The following is a 24,708-nucleotide window of genomic DNA, read 5'->3' as shown; positions in this document are numbered from 1 at the left end:
TGTTGGGATTACAGGCATGAGCCACCGTGCCCGGCCTGCTTCTTCATCTTTGAGATTAGGCAGCTGGACTGGTCAGCAGTTTCAGTTCTCATACAAAGTACTATGAGAAGTTTGTCAAATATTTCTAATATTTCAGAAACTTCTTAGAAATGATCCATTTTCCCCAAATATGCTGCAGAGGGCTGACCAACATATCATGTTTGCTGTTTTGGGGCCCAAATAAGCTACTGGACTATGAGCTTCTTGTGGTCATTCATGTTCATGTTTCCAGGGCTTATCATAGGGTCTGACCCAATGAGTAATTCGGGTAATGTTTTCCAAACTAAGCTATATAAAACCAGTATGAAGAGACAACTCATTTCATGCTCATTGGAAGCTCATGTGTTTCACATCAAGCTCAGGCATTGTTTGTAGCAGTATTAGATTCCCACAAATATTAAAGGATATTCAAAATAGAGACCAGGTGGCCACAACCCTGAACTTGGCTTGTTAGAGCTCCTATGGACCATAGCCCACTGTACTTATTCACAAATCTGTGTGGTTTCAATTATTTATGATTTTCTGCTAAAACTGGATGTGGTTCCTTTGGTCCTGTAAGATCCATTTGGGTCACTGACAGGACCCTGCTGCGCCCATGTGTGCAGTGTGTTTATTGGCAGTACAAAATTCAGCAGTACATCAGGGATCACATCTTAACAGACGGCCTAGGCTGGGGGAGGCGTTCTGTGGGCCACAGGGGAGAACTTGAGATAATGCCAGGAACCTTCAATGTTTTGAAAAGGGCTCACTTCCTCAGAATTATCAGTCTGAATTTTGTGGTATCTTGTTCAGTCCTGTATGTTTTTAAAGGGAGCAGATTGAAGACCTCTCCCACAGTGTTGGCTCATCAGAGGGCAAGAGAAAAGAGATGCGGCCTGCTGTTCCCAAAGGGAAATGACTCAGCAGGGCACTGGTTTCCTTCAAACTCTCCTTATTATCTCTTTGCTTGTGAGATTGTCTAATTCAGTGGCTGCCCTTTTAAAATCTGAACTCCAGGGTCAGACACATGAAGAGGCAAGAGAATAGACCAAACCTTTATTAGTTCACAGAACTCCAATTCTTTATTAATCACAGCTTGCTCACAATGACATACAGGAAAATAGCACTAATGAAGAGTAAATATGCAGGCAGCAACCTTCAGGAGTTGGGAGTTGGGGAGAAACGACTTCAAAACTGCGATAGGTACTTATGGTGGGTATCTGGTGATTCTTAGTTGGCACAAATGCCCTGCCTAGCCCCCTTAACTGCGTCAGCTTCACAGATGGAGTGTTTTGTTGTTGGTGTTGTTAGTAGGCAGGATTGCCTTACACTGGGGAAGAAAGACCAGCTTGAGTGAAAGTCCGCAGTGTTTTTGATTTTGTTTGTATGTGTGTTTTAATGCAACAACCAGCTCACAGTTTCCAAGTGGAAAAATATTCAGTAGCATCATGTACTTGTACTATAGGTAAGAGCTTAAAATGAACATCATCAATCATGGCATCCACAAATAAGCCACCTGACACATTAATTAATTCATTCCATCAAAAGAACTTAAACTAGAGAATTAAGCCCACTTTATGAAGAGCGATTTCACGGCTGCTTGAACCATTCGAATTTGGATTTGTGTTCAGCACTTTAAAAGGTTCAACTTTTTGCTTCTACCCAGATTGGTCTCAGGTCTGTCTTCTCATCCATCCCTTTCTAAAGCCAAAGCACATTTGTAGCACATAATCCAGGAGAAGCAGAAGTAAATGCTATGACTGGTGGTATTTCTTAGCCTGGTTTTGTAGTTTTTAGGCAGTAAGTAGATTATGAGCGAACAAATGTGAAGGTTCATGTGGAGTCATAATACCTGTGGTCTAGGTATGGTCTTAGTCAAGCTCAGAGACAACAAAGCCTTCTAGGTCATTAGGCAATGGTGGGTTTCTAGCACCATAGACTGTCTACTGACCTCATTTTTCTTTTGGAATGGAGTTAGACATGGGGAGCTTCAAAAAGAACAGACCTAGCAAATTCATTTGAGTGGAAAGACACAACATCAAAAGCCTGTTACAGGACATGTAAGATTATGAAATAACTTGCATAATGCAATACTTGTATTTTTTAACAAAAATGTAAGTATTTACAAAATAAGATCCAAGGTATTTTTTAAACATCAAGCAAAACATTCTGCAAAGAGACCGCATTGATTTTTTTTAATTTTTGATTTTTTTTGTTTTTTTTTTATAATGAGTTCTTTTTAAACCATGTCATACATTCCCCATCCTGATATCGCATGATCCATTATAATATAGGCAGGGGGATTTACTATTGGTGGGGCGTGCCAGACCCTCCCTTGCTTCAGCCAGACAGTTCAACCTGGAGTTCCTTGTTCCTGCGCACCTCCGCAGCATGCCTCTCCTAAAAAACACAAAAGGAAGAAGAAATGTCACAGGCCCTTTTTGTCTGGTCCTTTGCGTACCATGAGCTTGACTAGAAGTAACCCAGTTTGGTGTCTACTTTTACGAATTTTTCCTATTTCAGAAGAGAGGAAAATATGGGCCCTGCAAAATGTCATGTTAGAAAAGATCTTACAAGACTTATCGTGTTTTAAAAATATATATTTAACACTGTTTTTGTTTAAAACTATGACCAAAAGTTCATGTTGTTAGGATAATTTTGAATATTAGGATCAGAGTATAAATCCAGAGAAAGGTAATAAAACATCACATTATTGTTTCTCTATCATTTCTAATGATGTCGTTCCTTTTGACTAATATTTTAAGGACTTTATAATCCTGATGGACACTCTGGGAAGGCTAGATCCAGGACGAAGACTTTCTATACTGCTTCTTAAACTCTTGACCTGTTTGTCAAGGCCCTTCATAATTGCAGTCCAAGTGACGTTTCCAGTCATAACCCCCATCTTTTCCTACACACACTTGATGTTTCAATTTAATGGAATTGTCTTGTCATGCAATTTTCAATGCTAGTCTTTCATCTCCACTGGTCAGGATTATAAACTTACTCTTTAAGCCCTATGACCATTGTCCTTTTCTCCATAAAGATTTTTATGAGACTGCAAAGACTAACCTGCAAACTTATCTCACTTTCCATTTGAACACCTGCATAAATCTTTTCTTTTATTCGGCAGTCATTTTATTCTAGCTTGTATTATGAGCCTCTCTGTTCTTGTCTCCTCTATTATATTTGACTGTAAGCTCATTGAGGGCCTGGACTATGTTTTATCATTTTTTTTTTTCCATTTGCAGGGCCTAGCAGAGTGCTTTGCAGATAGCATGTAATTGGTGGATGTTTATTTACATAAGGAACCAAGGTACTAGCCTTGGGTTGGGAACTGAACTTCTTGAGGAGGGAACTGATGGAGGAAGTATTTTTTAGTACGTGGCTATACATCAGATGACTAAAATCAGTATTTTTTAGTATGTGGGTATACATCAGATGACTAAAATCAAACTGTCTTGCATATATCATAAGTGCTAAATAAATGTTCATTGAATTGAAATTTTAAGATGCTAATTATTAGTAGTATTATTTATATTTCTGTAGAATGTTGCTTACATTGCTTCTCTCCTTCCCTCTGAAGCTCCAGAAATTGAGACTCTATAGATTCTTTTAGTTCAGAAGAAATAAACTTGACCAGCTATAAAGTAAAACTTATCATTAAACTCTATTAATCTCAAGGAGTCTACACTTATAGGGTTCTTTATATTATAATACTGAATATTTATTAGGCACTTAATGTGTAACAGACCTGCATCAGTACAGGTTTCACCTGTATTAATTCCCTTAATCCTCACAATAATCTTATAGTGGACATTCTATTATTGTCCCCATTTTGCAGATGAAGAAACTGAAACACAGGAAGGGTAAGTAACTTGCCCATCTTCATGATACTAACAAGTGGGATTTAAACCCAGGGAACCTGGCTCTACAGCTCACTCTCTTAATCACTGCTATACAATTTCAATGTTGAGTGAGGAGAACATTTTATAGTTGCGTGGAAAAATGTGTCTTTTCAAGTGTAGATTCTGGGAGAAAAAAGGCATAGACCACCCTATACTTCCTTCAAAGATACAGAGTTGGAGTAAGCAGGAAGTTGACTCTAGAGAAAGAGATTAAAAACAATTTTATTTAATTGGTTTAAATGAGCTTTTGTATATGTTCAAAAACCATGAAGAGAAGGAAAAAGGCATGCATAGAGAAATCAAATCCTGTTTGGAAATGTCACAGGGGAAATTAGCATGGATGCAGCTGATTCTTCTTTTTGTTCTGCTATTATAAGGAAAAAGATGAAGCAAAATCTTTTTCTCATGCAGAAAGAAACTAATTAGTGAGAGCTGAGCTCTGGCAAAAATTGAGAAAAAGCCCAGACCATCACTATGCTAGGAAAAAGAAGCCTCAAGTCTAAAGATTCATATAAATTCAAATTGATAACATAGCAGGAAACATTATAATTAGTATTATTAGGCTACTTTGGAGTACACTTCTTGTTAAACTCAAAATTAGTGTTAACAAAATGGATTTTGCCATAGGAAAGAATAAATATAATTTGTGAGCTTGAGATAATGTGGAAAAAGAGAAAATAAATAATTATGAGTTTCTAATTAAAAATTATTTGTTTTCAGGCATTTTAGTCACTCTATTATTTGAACACTTTACATTCACATTATCGAATATTTACTCATGAACTGTTAATGTGACTTTATATCAAAATGTGGGAGAACAAAAGGCAGTCATGCAGGAAGCATGTAATTTCCCACACAGTCTGTTTTTCTTATCAGCTCACTGTCTGCAATTACTAGACCTTGAATCTAGAGGTTCCTAAGGCAGTTGTAATACTCAGAGAAGGATCATCAAGAAGACTACTCTTTGATAATATTTATTTCATTATTGAGCTCCTGATATTTGCTAGGCACTGTCAGAGGCCCAAGCATATCTAAACTTACAATGTTTTCTGTAATTTACCCCCTTCCTCCCATCAATATAAAGGAAATGTAATACAATATTTTAGCATTGTATGCAACTATGCCTTTTATATGAAAAAAGATGTATGAAAGTTGATTTTAGGAAAAATTCTGGTCCTCTAATTCTTTCCTCTGATTTCATAGAAAGATTTCTCTACTGGAAGGTAAGAAATATAGGGTCTTTTCTTTCTTTACTTTTTAATGTCCCTTTAATCTCACTAGGTATCAAATATAAACAAGGACTTGGACTATATGACCTAGGATGTCAATTCCATCTATGGAATTCTGTCATATGAGCCTAATTAAATTCAAGATGAGGTCAGTATCATCAAAAATCCTTCTTTTTACTAATGACTATGCACTTGCAATATAAAAGAGGGGTCAGGAGTGAGTTGTGTGAGCTAAGAAAGCACATGTTCATACATTGAGATGTTGGTGATCAGGGGTCATAGGCAGATAGTAAAAAGGTTTGGAGTCAAGCAGACTTGCATTCAAATCTAGTCTCTGTGGTCTACTTGTGATCTTGGCCAAATGACTTAATCTTCCTAAAGACCAGGTTCCTTAGATGTGAAATGGGGATAATCACAGTATTTTCTTTTAGGTTGTTGTTTGGATGAAATGTGATAGTACATCCAAAAATGTCTGGCCTATAGCAAACAATTAATAAAGGCTAGTTTTAATCCCTTTTCCTATTTCATTATTCATTCATCAGACATGTTCAATAGTAAGTGTTCATCAGACATGTTCAGTACTAAGTGGTTGCACAAATGATATTTGTGCATCAGAATCACAAGAAAACAAAAGATGAGAAGAATGCAATAGGTGTAAATTGATAATAGCTGAAATCTATAACTAAAGAGTTAAATATTGTCAACATCAGGGAAATGCAAATTAAAACCACAATGAAATACCACCTTACTCCTGCAAGAATGGCCGTAATTAAAAAGTCAAAAAACAATAGGTGTTGGCATGGGTGTGATGAAAAGGGAACACTTTTACACTGTTGATGGGAATGTAAATTAGTATGACCACTATGGGAAACATAAAGAACTGAAAGTAGAACTATCATTTGATCCAGCAATCCCACTACTGGGTACCTACCCAAAGGAAAAGAAGTAATTATATGAAAAAGACACAGGCTCATGCATGCTTATAGCAGCACAACTTGAAATTACAAAGATATGGAACTAACGTAAGTGTCCATTGACCAACAAGTGGATAAATAAAATGTGGTATATATACGCCATGTAATACTACTCAGCCATAAAAAGGAACTAAATAGTGTCTTTTGCAGCAACTTGGGTGGAGCTGGAGGCCATTATTCTAAGTGAAGTAACTCAGGAATTGAGCACTAACTATCATATGTTCTCACTTATAAGTGGGAGCTAAGCTATGAGTATGCAAAGATATAAGAGTGATATAATGGACTTTAGAGACTTGAGGGGGAAGGTTGGGAGTGGGGGCGAGGGATGAAAGACTACATATTGGGTACAGTGTACACTGCTTGGGTATTGGGTGCACTAAAATCTCAGAAATCACCACTAAGGAACTTTTCCATGTAACCAAACACCACCTGTATCCCCAAGACTATTGACATTTACAAAACAGGTACATATTATCAAAATTACCTCTTAGGGAAAGAATCATAGAATCTTATTCCCTGAAAATATTTTTATCATTTTAAGTTGCATCATATTATGTGCTACTATTGCCACTAAAATATGGCTATAATATTTTCATTTGACATTTTCTAGATATTAGAAGTGAAATGATGAATTATAGTGAAACAATTTCTTTTATTTCCTAAGTACTGTACTTCATGGTTGGATAGGGGAAAGCAGTTGTCAAGTTTGTCTGGGTTACTTGCTTCTCTCCTTTCTAAACAATACTGAAAGCTCCTTTGGTATTTGTTACCATGTTATGAGCTCAGAAGTCTTGGCATTGACTAAGATGATATGGTAGAATTACAAAAGAAAGAAGATATGATACAATCTGGATTAAGTGGGGGAATTCAACAAGATTCAGTAGAAGTCCTCTTCAGTAACTTGCCATGTTAACCCTCTCTGTTCCTTCCATCGTCCTGCTGTCTGATGGTTCCTAAATGCTGAATTGCTTGAGAGGAAAGGGCTCTTCCCTAATATCGCCACATACTTTCCTTCTCAACTGGTTGTGTTATATGCTTGATTATAGCCAATGGTATTTCCACACCTGTTTAGCAATTTGCATTTGAAAATTTAACTATCTAATTTAATTAAGTACTACATTAATGGAAAATTGTGAGGGTGGAGAGAAACCTTTGGAAATACGTGAGAAAGTGAAGTTGACTGGGTGAGTCAACTATAAAAGCTATGGAAAAGTTGTAAAAAGTCTATATCCAGGTTATTTTGCAGATGTCTTTAGTCCCTACTCAATTTTAAAGAAATTAAAACTGCAAATCATAGCTAATGTGACATAAGTGTGAATAATGGCAAGAAAAGAAACCCCCATAGAACCCCCATTAACTGATCAATTTTTGGAAAAGGTATTGGGCCCAACTACATCAAAAGATTGGTCAATAAGTTTACACGTAAATATTTGACATTAAAATTATATGTTTAGTGAATAGATGTATTGTTGTTAAAATGATTATACCTGCTTTAACTGATTTTTCAAAACTAACTGTCTCACTGCAATTCTTGATTGGGTCATTTGGCGCTCCTACTACTCAGGGTTCCTAAAAGGGTCAGGTGGTGAATTTTCTGCAGGATGTTGCATAGTGTGTTAGGGGAGAAAGGGACACATCAGGGGAGGAAGAAAGTGTCTTGAATCATTCCTGTATGTCAAGAACAGGTGTTTCCCCCTCTCTCTTTCCTTTCTCTCCTCTTCCTCTCTTCCCCTCTCCTCCCCTTCTCTGTTTCTCTCTCTTTCTACTTCTCATACCACTCTAAGAATAAGAACATTTTTAACTTCACCAGTCATAATCCACAGACTAGTCTTTTGAGTCCTGGATATGACATCAATAGGTCAGCCTAATGCAGGCCTTTGTGGCACAGGCATCCCTTCTCCCACAGCCTTCTCCACATTTGATTCTTTTCTATATAATAGCCTGGAGTGTTAAGATGAGGTGCTATGAAAACAGGAAACTGAAATAAGAAATGAGTGTAACATTCTTCTTTGGAGGAAGAAAGAACACTTATGCAACAAAGACAAAAAATACTAAAATATAATTTATGGTGACATCACAAAGCATATTTAAGAAACATTTAGCACAGTGGTTCTCAACCACGGCTAAATATTAGAGCCTACTAGTGAGCCTTTAAAATAATACAAGGTTCTTGGCCCTATTCCAGACATTAAATCAGAATCCCTTAAAGAACTGTCCAGTAGATTCCAAAGTGCAGCCAGGGCTGCTTTTGCTTTAGGCTTCAGTTTTAGCTAAAGGCTTTGAGCTAACATGGCTGGGGCTCTGAGGGGTTTCTGGGAATTTATCAGTCAGTGACATTGAAGATACCATTATGGGCATCATGGTGAAAATATGCTTGAATGCTCAATTCTCTTAATTGAGGGGAAGAGAGACTGAGTGCTGAATGGTAGGCAGATTGTGGAAAAGCTTGCACAGAGTTGTATCATGTCTCTTGCTTAATTGATAGGGCCAGTGAGGGCTATCATAAGGGTGGGCGCATGGTGTAGTGACCTTGATGTGAATTTACTTTTACTGATATTATTCAGTGTCTTTGTATTTACTGTCTATATTGGACCATACTACATGTTGTCTTATTCTCTAATTGTTGGTGCTATATTATTTATTGCTGAATTTTGTATTGTCTGTATTGGGAAAGACATGGTTGGTAATGATATTACAAAGGTTCCTAAGCATATAGTAGGGACTCAATACATATTCATTGAATGATTAACTCATTGATAGGTGTCGTTTCAGAAGTGGTCATGTTTTTTTTTCTTTTTATTTTAGAGACAGGGTCTTGTTCTGTTTCCCAGGTTGGAGTGCAGTGGCACAATATTTCCCAGGTTGGAGTGCAGTCTCGAACTCCTTGGCCCAAGCAATCCTTTCATCTCAGCCTCTGAAGTAGCTATGACTACAGGCATTTTTACAAGTGTGCCACCACTGCTGGCTAATTTTTGAATTTTTGTTTGAGGCAAGGTATCATTATATTTCCCAGGCTGGTCTCGAACCCCTGGCTTCAAGCAATTCTCTTGCCTTGGCCTCCCAAAGTGCTGGGATTACAGGTGTGAGCCACCATACCCAGCATAATTATCTTTTGATATGGTAGATTTCAGAGCAGCTTATGTTATGATGGCAGTGTCATGCCTTTTGGCTTTACTGTTATTACTGACCCTCTTTTAAATTTCTAATTTAATAGGAGTAACTTCATTCAAACAAAATGCTAAATATTACTTCTAATATAAAACTTTGTCTTATTTTAGGAAAAAGCAAAGTAGTTTTAGTATACACAAACACATTCACAATATGTAAACCACAATTTTGTATTAAATCCACCTATGTGATATACATCAAATCAAAGTAAATATGGTATTTCCTTTTTATTGAGGAGATAAAAGATCTTGACTGACACTGGCCAAAGATCCTATTAGATTTGAAAAGCACCTCATTAGCTATGAAATACCAGAAAAAAATGTGGTCCTAGAATTTCTCTGGGCTGCATTATGTGACATGGGATAGACTGCTGACAGCTGAGATTTAAATCAGAACAGGCTACGAACCACTAGTTCTCAAATCTGGCTGCATATTGGAACTATATGGAGAGTTTTCAAAATGTATGGATGCTGGGTCCCATCCTTGGAGATTCTGTGGGTTGATGTCAGGAATTTTAAGCACTCTTTGGGTTGATTATTTGCAGGAAAAGTGGTGTGCAGATGTACATGTATGTATGTATGGGGGAGGGCACTAAATTTGGTTGGGAGTGGAAAGAGTACAAAAATGAGCTGAGCGTGGCTGGGCTGGGTGAAGAGAAAAAAACACACAGAGGAAAAAAATGGTCCGTTAAAAGCTAGCACTTCTGGAAATATTAGATAAAATATGGAAATTTTTTGAACTATTTTACAATTGAAATCAAGAAGGATATGCCCTGGCTGGGCACGGTGGCTCACACCTGTAATCCCAGCACTTTGGGAGGCCGAGGTGGGTGGATCACTTGAGGTCAGGAGTTTGAGACCAGCTTGGCCAACACGGCAAAACCCTGTCTCTACTAAAAATACAAAAATTAGCTGGGCATGGTGGTATATGCCTGTAATCTCAGCTACTTGGGAGGCTGAGACATGAGAATCACTTGAACCCAGGAGGCAGAGGTTGCAGTGAGCTGAGATCGTGCCACTGCACTCCAGCCTGGGCTACCGGTGGAGACTCAAAAAAACAAACAAACAAAAAAGGAGGCTATGCCCTGTGTTTGGGTATGTGTAATTTGAAAAACAAAAATGCTCCAGGACTGCCAGTGATATAAATCTTGCATTGAGGCCTAATTGAGAATGCTGCAATAAGATCAGCAGGTACCGTTCCTAGCAACTTCACTTAATTTTTTTAGGGCCTAGGACGTGAGATGAAGGTTGAGTCACAGTGATCTCGAAGAGATCACACAGTGGCCCTCTGCTGTCCGTGTTAGGAGCACTGGTCAAGCAGGAACATCCTTAGTTCTCTAGAGAAGTGCAAAGTGGTGGCAGATGGAGGAAGACTGACTGGTTCAAGGTCAGGGGAGTAAACTTTAGCAAATGGAACTTTGCTCTCCTGTATCTGAGTAAAACATGTGTTCCTATACTGCCATAAATCACCTGGAGAGAGCCAAATTCTGTTGCCTCTTCCAAATCGTGACTTGACTCACTTGGGTGAAATGCAATGACATTGTTCTGAGAGTATAAAAACACTAGCTTATAAATACAAATTTAATCCGAACTTTCATGTTTCGGATAAGGCATTAGGTAACTATTCCGGCTCTTGCCCAAGTCAGCAGTACTCGTCCACGGACCTCTGAGAGCCTCAGTGTCTTACTGCTGCATCAGAGCCCACACACCCTTCCCCAGCAATGCTTTCAAAAATTCCTCAAGAACACAAATGAAGATCTCCATGCAATTATATCTTTAAAAGTTTTCATGCCTGATTTCCTTTGTTTCTAGCTGGATATTTGCAGTCAGAGACTGAGAATGAAAACAGAATCATCAGAACTTCAGGATAAAGTTTTTTGAACCTTAGATGAGAAGGGCCATCTCTAACAGAAGACATGAAACTCTGAGAAATAGTCAGAAAACAGGAGGCCCATCTGATTAAACCCTCAGGGCTCTGAAGACAGGCACACTCCTGTTTTGCTCTGCATCTCCAATGCCTATCACACAAAGGCACTTGCTACTGGCGGGAAGGGTGACTGACTGCTCGGAAAAGGATTGAGGCGTCTTTCTCAAACATCCCATTTCTCAATGCTTATTCCAATTTCTGGAAATGGACACAGCTAAACTACTCACAGCTATACTGTTTATTTTCAAAGGAAAGGTTTTTTGAGGGGATAGGTGGGAGACAGCATAGAGAGTACAAAAGTGAAAGACAGCATTTTTCAGAAGAACTCCAGCACAGCTCCTCCTGACTCATGGGAATGAATATATGTTTAGGTTGTTGAAGAGAAGGGCACCAGGATACCAGAACTGGTACCAGAACTGGATGAAACATCCCCTATGAGCTAATCTTTGCTATGGTCCCATGTGATGCTATTATACCCTAGAATGGGCTTACCAGTGTTCATAAATACCCTGGCCTTTTCTGGCAAATATATTTTTCTAATTTAATATTTTAATTAAATATATATTTAATATCATATATTAAACAAATATTAAATCAAATGTTATTTATACTTTATATCAATATAATATACAGACATTAATATTTCCAATGTAACATTTTTCCTACAGATTGCCTCTTGAGGCTTGTATAGAAGTCTTACACATTTCAAAAGCATGAATCAGCCTCCCTGAATCCACTCACCATGGGAAAATTTGACAAAATTCCAGCTTTCATGTTGGATTCCCATTTCTCTACCATGTTGCACCTCCTGCTAACTCAATGCTACACTGTGAGACCCTGCCCATGGGAGTTAGTTGTCCTCACACCTGCAGCAAATTTTGACTTCGTCTCTGTGCTCAGGCATATGAAAGTTCAACCAGCTGTGCTGCATATGAATATATCCATCTGCTCAGGACTCTGCTGAGATTACCTTTTCCTGCAGACGTTCAATAATAGCAGCTAGATTAGCCTCACGGTTTTCCTTAATTTGTTCCATTTTCAGGATCAGCTTTTCCTCCGCCATCTTGCTGAAGTTGTTGTTCTCCTCCAAAGCCTTCTGAAGGACTTCTCGCTCGTGTTCCCTCTTCTCTGCCAATTGTTTCAGCACCTGGGCCTCCTGAGACTGGGGAAGAAAAACAGCCATCTTATAATTATCCAAACACAAACCTAGCAGAATAACGGCCCACCAATTGGAGGGAGCGTTCTTTTCAGATGAATAGTACTCCCAGCCTTGAGCACTATTGTCAAGTCTGTACTCATCTGCATGGCTTACAGTTTTCTATAGAATGTGGCTAGTTGGGAAATGCGGTTAGCTGAATTTTCAGCTGTGAGTATATTTCAGACTGTCTTAGAAGAAGAAGCATTTAATCCTCATTGAGGAGTTACAAATTTTTTTAAAAAAAGACTTTGTTGCTAAGCATTTATGCAACAGAAAATGCTATAATGAATTACAGGATGGCAATATTCAACCAAAGCCTGAGGAAAACAGTTGAGGACTGAGACAAGTTCTGATCTTCTTCCTGATCCATTGTTTTTTCATCAACTGTAGGCTAGGCCCTACAATAAGCTTTTCAATTTTCATCAATCAAATAATCAAATTCACTTTCTCCTTTTATTTCACACCCCCATCCCCCCTCCCTATCCCCCATACACCAAAGTCTCTTTGGAGATCTGAGAACAGTGCAAACTTAGTGTCCCCTTGGCCACAGAGAGCAGAAAGTCCTTGTTTTGACCCTCTCTTGAAACCCTGTGGTTGCTCAGTGATTTAGATCCAGATGTACACCCTGCCCTGCACTTTGAGCACTGTAATTTTCTTCCAGCATCAAGAGGCTGTTTGGCTCTGTACAGTGAATGGTAATCACTGGAGCACTTGATAACAATGCAGGTGCCTGGCATCTACCTCCAAAGATTCTGATTCCAAGGTTCTTTGGTGAGGCCCAGTGATAAGCATCACTAGTGACTCAAATGCAGGTAGTCCAGCCTACCTTTTGTAAGTCATACTGGCACGGGCTTTGATGTCAGGCCTGTGTTCAAGTCTTACCTCTGTTTGTGACCCAGGATGTGTTACATAACTTCTTTCCATATTCTTTTTATTCTCCCCATTATGCAGCTGAGAAAAGTCCCACCCAGTACTGACCTATTTAGGTTTAAGACTAAATTATTACACACTCATGGCTTCTGGATAATTTCTCAGGATCAGCTGATGCCCCGAGGCGATCCTTCACAGGAGTAATTATAAGTGGGAATATCTAAACAATGGTTGATCAAAAAATAATCCTAAGTGCCCTGTTAAATACTGATTACCATTGAAAGCATTAGTGGGAAAACATTTTAGTTGATGGTAGTGGTTGTGGACATTTACTGGAAAGGTCTTTTTGTATAAACAATATGGGGCCTGGAGAAAGGAGAAACTTCTCTTCAAATAAAATTCTACAGAAATGGGAAAGTCAGACAGCCTTACACATCTTTACTGATGTGTTTATTCTCAAGTTGATCAGGAATAGGTCTGTGGCTCACTGGAGATTAGACAGAAAATCCTGGGAACCAGCCCTGCCTCTTGCTTTAACCCCATAATGGTTTCAGGACATTTTACTATTTATGTGTTTATTTTTTTTGGATAGAGTCTCGCTCTGTCACCCAGGCAGAAGTACAGTGGCGTGATCTCTGCTCACGGTAATCTCTGCCTCTGAGGTTCAAGCGATTCTCATGTCTCAGCTTCCTGAGTAGCTGAGATTACAGGTGTGTGCTACCACACCCTGCTAATTTTGTATTTTTAGTAGAGATGGGGTTTCGTCATGTTGGCCAGGCTAGTCTTGAACTCCTGGCTTAAGTGATCCGCCCGCCTCGGCCTCCCAAAGTACTGGGATTATAGGTGTGAGCCACTGTGCTTGGCTGGTTTTAGGACATTTTTAGTGGAACCAATGCTTTCTTACTTTGTATTGGTTTCAGGAAAACCAATACAAAAATAATAAGAAAATTATAACATAAATAGAGTTCAAACTCCAATGGAGCCTTTCTGGAAGAAATATGAATAAAATATTTTCTAGCTGGTTCACTCTCCTGCCTCTAGGTGGGACTGTTGGTAAAGCATCCTACACAGACTTTGCTTATTTGCTGTTATCAGGACTATGGAATTGTTACAGGGAGAGAGGTGTGTGTGTAAATATTTAAAGTTTCTCTCTCTGGGAAAAGTCTTCATGAAATTAATTTTTTTGTATATGGATAAGAATAGTATCTATCTCATATGGTTGTCAGGATCAAACAAAATAATGTTTGCAAGGTATTTAATGCAGTGTCTAATATCAAGTAAGTTAGTACTGAATGAGTGGTAATCATTATTATCAAAAGCAAAATTTAAGACACTTGTGACAAGGAGATGATGGCAACTGGACTTACTGGTATAACAACTCAAATGTAAAATTTTGGCAATTTCGTGTGTGTGAAGTATTTGTTCAAACTTCTTTGATATGAACAGTTAGTGGATTCAGGGATCCTGATGGTTGATGAGAGTCCAAGTCCTTCCTAACTCCCTCATCCCCACCTCATGCATGCCCACTGACTTGGGCTGTATCGATAGGAAATCTCACAGTGAAGTGAGCACCACAAAGAAATAAGCGGAGACAGCTTTGCACCTTCACTTTAGAAAATTCAATACATGTAACCTCCAGTCCAGCAAACCTTCTCGAGGAAGAAGGCTGGATTATCACAAAACAAGGGTGCAGTGTGTCCAAGAATTAGGAACTGGGTTAGAGCCCTAAGTTTCTCTTGTAATGAACAGAAATCCATGGAGGATGCTCCAGGAGACAAAGTCAAACCAAACAAATCAAAATAAAGCAAAGTAAAACTTCAACATTTTCTAAGTGCAGTGCTTTAAAATCATTTTTCTATCTTAATACACTGTTAGGTAATGCTCTTCTTACTGGTACCCATCAGCCACAGCTGCTAAAGGCAGGTAGCAATGTAACATTTCTGCTCAGTGGTTAAACAATTCCTTCCTGCTCCTCCTCCCATAGATCAGTGTTTCCAACACTGCCCCAGATAGGATCCACCTGGATTTTTAATGGCCACTTTTTTCAAGTAGCCTTTCTACAGAAGCTCCTGTGGCACAGTGACATGAGCCCCAACCTGGTATTTGGGAAGCCTGGGTTTGCATCCTGCTTTGCTGAGCCTGGCCCTTTGAGATGGACTTCATGGCCAGGGGCCTTGTGCCTGCTGCTCTTCAGACAGGATCAGCTTACAGAGAGTTACTGTGAATTATTATCAAGAGGCCACTGCAACTGCCTAATGTTTCATTTTCAGATGCTCCAATTAAGTTTGGCACTTTGTTCAGTTGTGTTTTAACTTAATGTTTATATTTGTGTTCTTAATTTTCCTTTGTGAAAGAACCAAAGTCAAGAGGAAACAGCAGGGAAATAAGATTCAGACGGGAAGGCTTTGAAATTACAAGGTAATACAGCAACACCACTTTTCCATACTTCTTGCCTTGGTGGGACACATTTGATCTGCATGAACAAACTCCTGTGGTTTCCATTATGAATAATGGAGAATTCCCATTATAACCAATGCCTACTCCATTTACTGGAGTGCAACATTTGGCTCAGTTTGAAATGACTCAATTTAATGGGGTTAGTACTTTTGTAGCTATTGGGGCTAAATGAGATTACACAGCATAGGTGTCAAGTGCATTTCTTTAGCACAATTAATGGGGTGAAACAGAAACAGAAGGCAGCACAGAGTGTGGTCACGTGAGTCTGCTGCTAACTCACAGAGACCTGCCAAACTGGGCCAGGCTGTGCTTCAGGGCTGCTCACTTCTGTGGTACCTTTTCTTACACCCTGGAAGGGAATGTTATATCCACTATTATCTCAACTCACACATTTGCAGGACTTAATAATTGTCTGTGTTTCAAATATTTAAAGCTTAAGTCCACACATACAAAAATACAGGATGTCAAGTCAATTATGGTGGAAAGCATTCTATCCCAAGGAAATACTTATGACTTCCTATATTAGTCTCTATTCATAAGCATTCAATTTTTTTTTTTAATTTAGAGACAGGGTCTTGCTTTGTTGCTCAGGCTAGAGTATAGTGGTGTGACCTTAGTTTACTATAGCCTCAAATTCCTGGGCTCAAGAGATCCTCTTGCCTCAGCCTCCTGCATAGCTGGAACTACAGGCGTGCAACACGACACCTGTCCAGCAGTCAATTTTTGAACAAATTTTTCAGGGGTGCTAATAACCATGGGGGCATCTACCTCAGTTCCTGAGGTCTCTGCTACCCCATTGGGGTAGAAAGGCATAACTTCACTTCCTTTTTCACAGTGTAGCATCCAGATAGATATTGCTGCGCATAACTCCTCTAACTCATTTCTTAGGTAGAAATTGATTCTCACATGAACATAGTTTAATCTTCTAGTCAGACCCTCAAGGAAAAAAATTGGTTCTAATTCCAATGAGCAAATAGGCAGTTTAATCAATGAGAAAATAAGCAGTTAGTCCAGAAAACTGCACTAAAACATGACAGGAAATGAGTGAGGCTGTAGAATAAAAAATGTGTGACATACAAAAGTGGCAGCATTTTCCTTCATTTTTGGCAGAGAAGTAAGGTTCTCACTACATGTTCAAATAGGTATTCTTACTTTATATCTTGACTGTGCAGATTAGCAGAAAGGAATTGTGATTGTGTGGACTTATGAAACGGAGGGTGGTGAAGTGAGAAAATCGCTAAAAGTTGTTAAAAATAAATTGTTCAAGGAAAAAGTATCTGGCCTTGGAGGAACACTTCTAAATAACCTGTACCTAACATAGAAGGTCACTAAAATATTAAAAGGGAAAATTAGGGCAAGACAATGATCAGCTGATATAATGCAAATGTCAAGGCAAAATATAGAACTGAGATGTTCAACGTGACGTTCCGGGAGACTAAAGAACCTTCTCGAACTTGCTATTATGGGAACTGAGGCACATTATTGGTGAGCACCTTTTCTAGGCATAAACCTCCTCACACTGAACTCAATCATTGAAATAATTACATGAGAGGTACGTGAAGCGAAAAACAATGAGACAGGGAAGGAGACTTACTGTACATTTAGGAACACTTTAACATTTTGCAAAGAGGTTAATTACCAATTTGTATATTACTGAGTGTAAGAGTTTAATTACTATACAAATGGAGTGGAAGATACATTTGAGTAACTAGTACATAAAACTAATTTTACTTTATGTACACAGATGAGACTTAAGACTACATTTTAGATAGCACTACTTTTCCATTTATTTCTGAAGTAAACATATTTATTTTCTTGTCACTTTTCATTATTTGGGGGATATATTACTTGCTATCCAGGACCGTTGATCAGACACTAAATCTCCTAGTACCAAAAATGCTTTTACACAAGTAGGTTAGGTGATGTGTCTGTAATTATTGACTTTGCTGCTGACAATGAAAATCATTATCGACCCATCTAAAGTCACAAATAATGTCCTGTTGAAATATGACAATTGAATATAATTATGTAAAACCAAAGAGTACAATATTCACTTTGTGTTGAAGAGCCTGAAGCATAACAGGAAATTTAAAATGATTAAAATCCAAAGACCTTTAGAATGAGCCCTTCTGCTAAAGTGTGTAATGGGTTTACTGTGGTTAGCTCCTAGGAAAAGAAACGTGGGGGTGCTCTTCTTCACCGAGAAGGTAGCACACAGAAGATTCTGTGGCCCACGTGCCATATTCTGTAAGGAGCAGAATGTTTCCTGAATGTCAAGCGGTGAATAATCCAGTACTTTGTTTCATAATCCATTGCTATACAAACCACCCCCTCTTTCCCTGGATTCCATTTTAATTGCCATCTACAATGTGAGATGCCAACAAATGGAAAAGGTAAGTCTATCATGTTTGGTGACTAATGATCTACTTTTATGCCATTTTATTAAGAATAAGCAACACATCTTCCTTTCAGAGGCTTAGTGACTTTGAAGCTGATTATGCCAGTAATGAGAGCATGCTAATGAAATCTCACTGGACTGGTTCAAGTAGGGTGATTTTTAATTTAATCTCTTTTAGGGTGAGATTTTATCAATGTCATTAAAATCCTTTTGTTTTCACAATATTAATTTTTTCAGGACACTTTTAGTTGGCCTGACCTATTTATATATCTATTACCTATCAAACTGTCCTTTCTTCTATGCAATTTGATAAAGAATATTTTATAATATTTAAAAATATTGGCCGGGCATGGTGGCTCATGCCTGTAATCCCAGCACTTCGGAAGGCTGAGGTGGGTGGATCACCTGAGGTCAGGAGTTTGAGACCAGTCTGGCCAACATGACAAAACCTTGTCTCTACTAAAAATATAAAAATTAGCTGGGTGTGGTGGTGGGTGCCTATAATCCCAGCTACTTGGGAGACTGAAGCAGGAGAATTGCTTGAACCTGGGAGGTGGAGGTTGCAATTAGCCAAGGTGGCACCACTGCACTCCAGCCTGAGCCTGAGTGGCAGAGCGAGACTCCGTCTCAAAAAAAAAAAAAAAAAAAAAAAGCAACGTATATTGTATGGTAGCATTTCAGTCTCTGTTAATGAGAAACTTCTTTTCTTTATAAAATCATGAATTTGCTAGATAATCTCTGTGAGGTCAGAAACTGGATGCTTCTTCACATAGTAATTGCTAACCCTTTTACCATGCTGGTTATATGTCTTTATTGTAGAGTAACCTTCCAATTCTCACACTAACTCCGTAAGTTCTATTACTAGTCTCATTTTACAGATTGACAAAGGAGGACATACGGAGATTAAGTCACTTGCTTGAGGTCACACAGCTTTTAAGTGGTGGAACCAGGATTTGAACACAGACATTCTCTTAACCACATGTTCTTAAAGACAATATTTTAAAGATGCCCTTAAACACTGTGCCCTGCTAAGGATGCTCATGTAATTGATTGTCCAAAGTGGAACACTTATGAGAGTAAAGAGAAATAATTAATAATGGTATCAAAACAACGAGAGTTAGCTGGAGTTGTCCTGGGCCAACTGGGATGTATAGTTATGCTAGCTCTGCTGCCTCTTGCTAAATACATGTTGGTTGAATGAATGAATAAATGATAAATGGATGGTTAAAGCGTTCATGTCATTTCACCCTTGTGGGTCAGTTGCATTATGGAAACTTTGATTTCAAGAGATGAGGTTCAAACTGACCTGATGAGATTGATATAGACTCATAGAGATGATCATCACTGACTACCAGCGATAATCAAAGAATGGAGAAAAAGCAGGGAAAGGGCTTATTCTTTTTATGACAAGCTTCTTCTATTATCTAATCACTGGAGCACTAATTCTGGTTCAAAGGAGCCCGAGGGAGTATCCTCCAACCTAGTAACCAGATGGTCAGTGCTGCAATAGTGTCAACAGATGGAATGGGGAGGTGGGGACATTGCCAAAACATTGAACACAAAGTGAATCTGAGCCCAAGTGGCGATGCCTCTGTGGCAGCCTTCCAGCTATAAACCCAGAAAGCCCCCCAAATACAGCCTAGGTCATAGTTCCCTGAAGGGGTCCCTGAAGTCCCACGAAGAGGCCTTCAAGGTATTAAGGGGTGGGGGAGGGAGGAGAACTCGTAAGTGTTTTTAAATTTAAAAAGCCCTAACAGAAATCATATTTCACATCTATAGCCATGTCTATCTGTATATTTACTTTGAGTTAGAATTATGTCAATTTAGTGCAATACTGCTTATCTTTTAATAATCAGAAATAATCAGCAATTACAGATTCCTTTGATTATAATCATGGTAAGATAATTTATTAATAGTTATTTAAAAGTAATATGTTTGCTAGGTAGAATCTTCACAAACCTGTAACTTATTGGGAAGGAAATGGGTCCAGGGCAACGAAAATGTTGCTAACCCGTGGGCCAGGTGGAACATGTATGTATTTTTGAAAAGTCTGTAGTGACTCCTTACTGCTTATATAATGGAGTTTGCACACTAACCTGGCATTCACAGCCCTCCCTAATCTCACCTCGCTACTCTCCAACTCCCTATCCAAATCCACTAGTCCAAACCCTTAGTCTACCCACTGCTCTGAAACATACACTTTCTGCATTCTCGCCTCTGTGGATCCTTAGTTCTGGAATCACTGTCTTAGTCTGGAATGTTTTCCTGTTTTCTCTATTTATCTAACACTATTTATTTTTCTAGTCATCTCCCCCTTTAAAAAAAGGATACTTCTTTAAAAAGATGCTGTGATTCACATAAAGTAATGAAATGGCTTTATTATCCTTCATGATCTCCCATTTCATGTGAAGTCAAAGTCCTTAATTGTGACCTCTGACTTCAGTTGCTACCACTCTCCCCCTGCTCTCAGCTTCAGCCACGCTGGCCTCCATGTTATTTCTCAAACACACCTCATACATTCCTATTTCAGGGCCTCCGTACCTGCTACTCTCATCATTTTGAATGTTCAGGTCCCAAAGAAGAGCTGCCTGCCTTACTCCCTTGCTACCTTTATGCTTCTTTTCAAATGTCTTATTCGAGAGGGTTTTTTTTGACTATCCAATAATTATATTATTATATATAGTAATAATAACATATAATATTAGCTTCTTTCACCCCCACACCCCCAGTTCTCTTTGTCCTGCTAATTTTGTATCATCTAATATGCTGTGTATGTATTTATTAGCTCTTTCTCCCCCATTGGAATGTAAGTTTGATGAGTATCCCCTGTGTCTAGAACAAGGCCTGCCAAATAGTAAGTCCTTGATAAATATCTGTTGACTGAGTGATTTTGCCCAGACTAGGATTTCCTTAGTGCAATTTCAGATGTCATTTGGAAACTTAGTGACTATAATTGTTTTAGGATGGGAGGGTGGAATAAAAAATCAAAACAAGCTATATATTGCCGCTTTCACATTTGGCCCTGAAAGTTATTATTTATTAATTTACTTAAAAACATTTGTAGTACTCAGGCAATGACTAACAGGAGTTGAATAAGAAAGAAAAAAAATGTTTATAGTAATAACTATTGCCAAGCATTATTAAACAAAAGACAAGTTCTATCTTCATGGAGTTTATAATCTAGTAGAAGACATAGGGTTAAATAAATACACATGCATATATATACTAATATGCTAGTAAATACTAATTACTTACTAATTGTGCTAGGTGCTACAAAGGAAAACCTGTTTACCATGAACGAGAGTAAGAGATGAAACCTAGGTTCAGAGGAGTCCCCTCCCCACAGTGAGGAACTGAAATAGAAACAGAGTAGGTAGCTGAAGAAGAAGGCATGAGACTCAGAAGATCCTATTACTTACAGTACATCCTAAACTTCACACTTGCATTAGTTCTGACAATGTAAAGACTAAAACCATAGAATGGAAATTTCTTTTGAACTTTCTGAGTTCCCATATTAATGTAATTTTTAAAGAATATATATGAAAAAACAAAGTAAATTTGAATCTGAATAATTATCTGGTATGGATTTTAAAAACTTAGGCCTAAAATTTCCCCATTATTCACTAGGTGTTTTCTGTTTTAATATCTGTATCTGTGCTACTGGCTGCCTTTGGCTACTAGGCACTAGGAATATGTCTAACATGAATTGAAATGAGTTGTAAACGTAAAATACACACTGGATTTCAAACACTTAGTATGAATAAAATAATGTGAAACAGCTCATTAATACTTCTATATTGATTACATGCATATTGAAATAATAATGTTTTGAATATATTGGGTGAAGAATATTTTACTAAAATTCATTTCATATTTCTTTTATTTTAAAAAATGTGGCTTCTAGAACATTTAAAAATACACATATGGCTCCCATTATATTTCTTTCTTTTTTTTTTTTGAGATGGAGTCTTGCTCTGTCATCCAGGCTGGAGTGCAATGGTACCATCTCGGTTCACTGCAACCTCCACCTCCTGGGTTCAAGCAATTCTTCTGCCTCAGCCTCCCCAGTAGCTGGGATTACAGGCGCCTGCCACTATGCCCTGCGAATTTTTGTATTTTTAGTAGAGATGGGGTTTTGCCATGTTGGCCAGGCTGGTCTTGAACTCCTGATCTCAGGTGATCCACCTGCCTCGGCATCCCAAAGTGCTGGGATTATAGCCATGAGCCACCACACCCGGCCTGGCTCATGTTATATTCCTTGGACAGTACTGTTTCACAGAGCTGCCTAGATTAATATTTTTCATTCTATCTGTAAGAAAATAACGGCAGCAGGGCAACAGAAGAGAGATACAAATTGAATAGTGTATGAACTAAATAATTATTCTAATTGTTATAGTAACACTAAACATTTATAGATAGAAAATGTGGACATCTATAGTTTTGTTTACTTAAGATCCATTACCCCTTCGTCTTGTGAGAACACCTCGATTTTCTTCTGGGGAACTACCCCTCCACAATTCTTATCCCAGGGATCTTACCTAAAATCCTTTGCAGGTCAGTGGTGGGCATGTGATTCAGGCTAGCATATCAAACTACTACATCCTCTTGGCCATAATGATTGGTTCTGGGTTGGGCCTGTGATCCAGGCCAGGCCATTGAGACTCAATTTCAGGACTTTTGTTAAACTATTGGGAAAAAGAAGCTCTGTTTCTGCTGGAGTCGGTAAGTTGTGAGAAAAATAATTTGGAACTGACTATTGAAATTAAACTTTCTTGATAATGAAACCAGTTAAATGCAGGAAGAGATGACAGGCACTGAAAGAAAGTTTTCTGATAATACTGTGATCCCTGGATCCAGCTGTTCCTGATGCTGTAGCCACTCCTAGACTTTTTAGTCACATATTTGCTTTTTGTTTTAACTAGTTGAGTTGGGTTTTGGTTATAGGCATGTCCTTACTAACATAATTACTGAGATATATGCACTTGCTAAAGACTCTTTAAAGATAATTAATAGTTCTTTAAATTAGTGCTAATTAAGTCAGTATAACCCAATAGAATAAAATCAATTAGTGATTTTTTAAAGTTGGCACTTTCTGCTAATTAGTTGTATTTTCTTTTAATTAAAACTCTACCATTAACAAAAAAAAAACATAAAAAACTAAAAATAAAACCCGACCACTAGGGCATAATCTATATGGTGATTTTTGCATTACAAAATGTTTAACAAATAACTGGAAAGGTGATGGAATACAGCTTTTAAAGCATTCTAAGGAATTTTTTTTTTCTGGGCATCATAACACTGGATGATTACATTTGTAAATGTCTTTTAACCATGTGGCCAGTTTCTAGTTCAATTCAATTGTTTAAATGTATAATCATTGATAATTTCTTGCTGTCAGGGTGCAGGAGCTTTATCAGTTTCATTAATTAGTAACCTCAGGAACTCTTATAAGAACACCTAGTTAATTTTGTTGATCCCAGTTCTTTTTTTATCCTCAATAATTTCTTTCAAATTAAGTGTAGTACCTAGAAACACCAGCAACATCCTAAATCAGGATGTTGAATTGTGGTTTGAGTTTTAATTTCACCTCAGTCACTGACTCCATATTCTAATCAAGTCATAGCATCTCAATATATGTTGACCTATGACTCTTATCTCTACCCAGGGCCTATAAGATGCCAGTGCTTGGGTCAGAACTTAAACTGCTTTGGGTGCAACATGCTCTCCACTGTTTTAGGTATTGCTTACATCTGCTGGCAGCAAAGTTTTGATAATGTTGAATAATTTATTTTAGCTTTACTATGAGAATAAAGCTATAAATAACAATGAAAAAGCTGATAAAAATGTTTTAAAGCAACTTCCTGTATATATATATAGTCGAGTTAGTAGCTCAGGTTCCTGTTTTTTAAATCTAGAACAATGATAACTAGTATTTTATATATATATATATATATACACACACATACACACACCAATATTAATATATAATCATGGTATATATATACCAATATTAATATATAATTATGGCATATATACAATATTAATATATAATTATGGTATACATATACATATATACACATCACATATACACCAATTACCATTGTTATATCTATATCTATAATTGGTATATGTAATATATAGAGATAGCTATATATATCTATAATATAGATATCTCTATATACCAATTACCATTGTAATTATATATATAAAACTTTATATATATATATATGAAATGCTCATCGGACATTTGGAGAACATCACTCTTAGGTGAAAATTGAGATCAGCATGTTACATATCATAGGAGGATTTTTTTTCAACTACAAAGATTAGTGTTTTCTTGTTTAGAAAATTTAATCTAAGGATTTCTAATGTTTGAGCCTCATTATTTGATAATACACATATTTGTGTACATATATGCATGTATATATGCACACATACTATACACAGCACATCTGTGTTTGTCCTGCATTCTCTCTTGGAGAATTCAATCTTTAGGAGAAGGATTACCTTCATTCTGTTTTTAATTATCCAACACAGAAGTGTCCAAAGTGTTGGCTGACTT

At 37.8% G+C, this 24,708-nt stretch overlaps 1 protein-coding gene across 2 annotated transcripts in view; it reads right to left on the bottom strand.

Annotated features, from left to right (window-relative positions):
* Positions 1 to 1,073: 1,073 nt before the first annotated feature.
* STMN2 (stathmin 2) overlaps positions 1,074 to 24,708 on the bottom strand; it is a 55,470-nt gene continuing 31,835 nt past the window's right edge. For both annotated transcript variants that reach the window (XM_003831284.5, XM_034966265.3), the window contains exons 4-5: positions 12,194 to 12,385; positions 1,074 to 2,418 (exon numbers count right to left, since the gene is read on the bottom strand). In XM_003831284.5, the coding sequence (XP_003831332.1) occupies positions 2,359 to 2,418; positions 12,194 to 12,385 (252 nt within the window). In that variant the 3' untranslated portion in view covers positions 1,074 to 2,358. The remainder of the gene's footprint in view (positions 2,419 to 12,193; positions 12,386 to 24,708) is intronic.

The sequence above is a fragment of the Pan paniscus genome, chromosome 7 (genome assembly GCF_029289425.2).
Source record: "Pan paniscus chromosome 7, NHGRI_mPanPan1-v2.0_pri, whole genome shotgun sequence".
In the NCBI taxonomy this organism is placed as follows: domain Eukaryota; kingdom Metazoa; phylum Chordata; class Mammalia; order Primates; family Hominidae; genus Pan; species Pan paniscus.
This window is presented reverse-complemented; position numbering and strand designations above follow the sequence as displayed.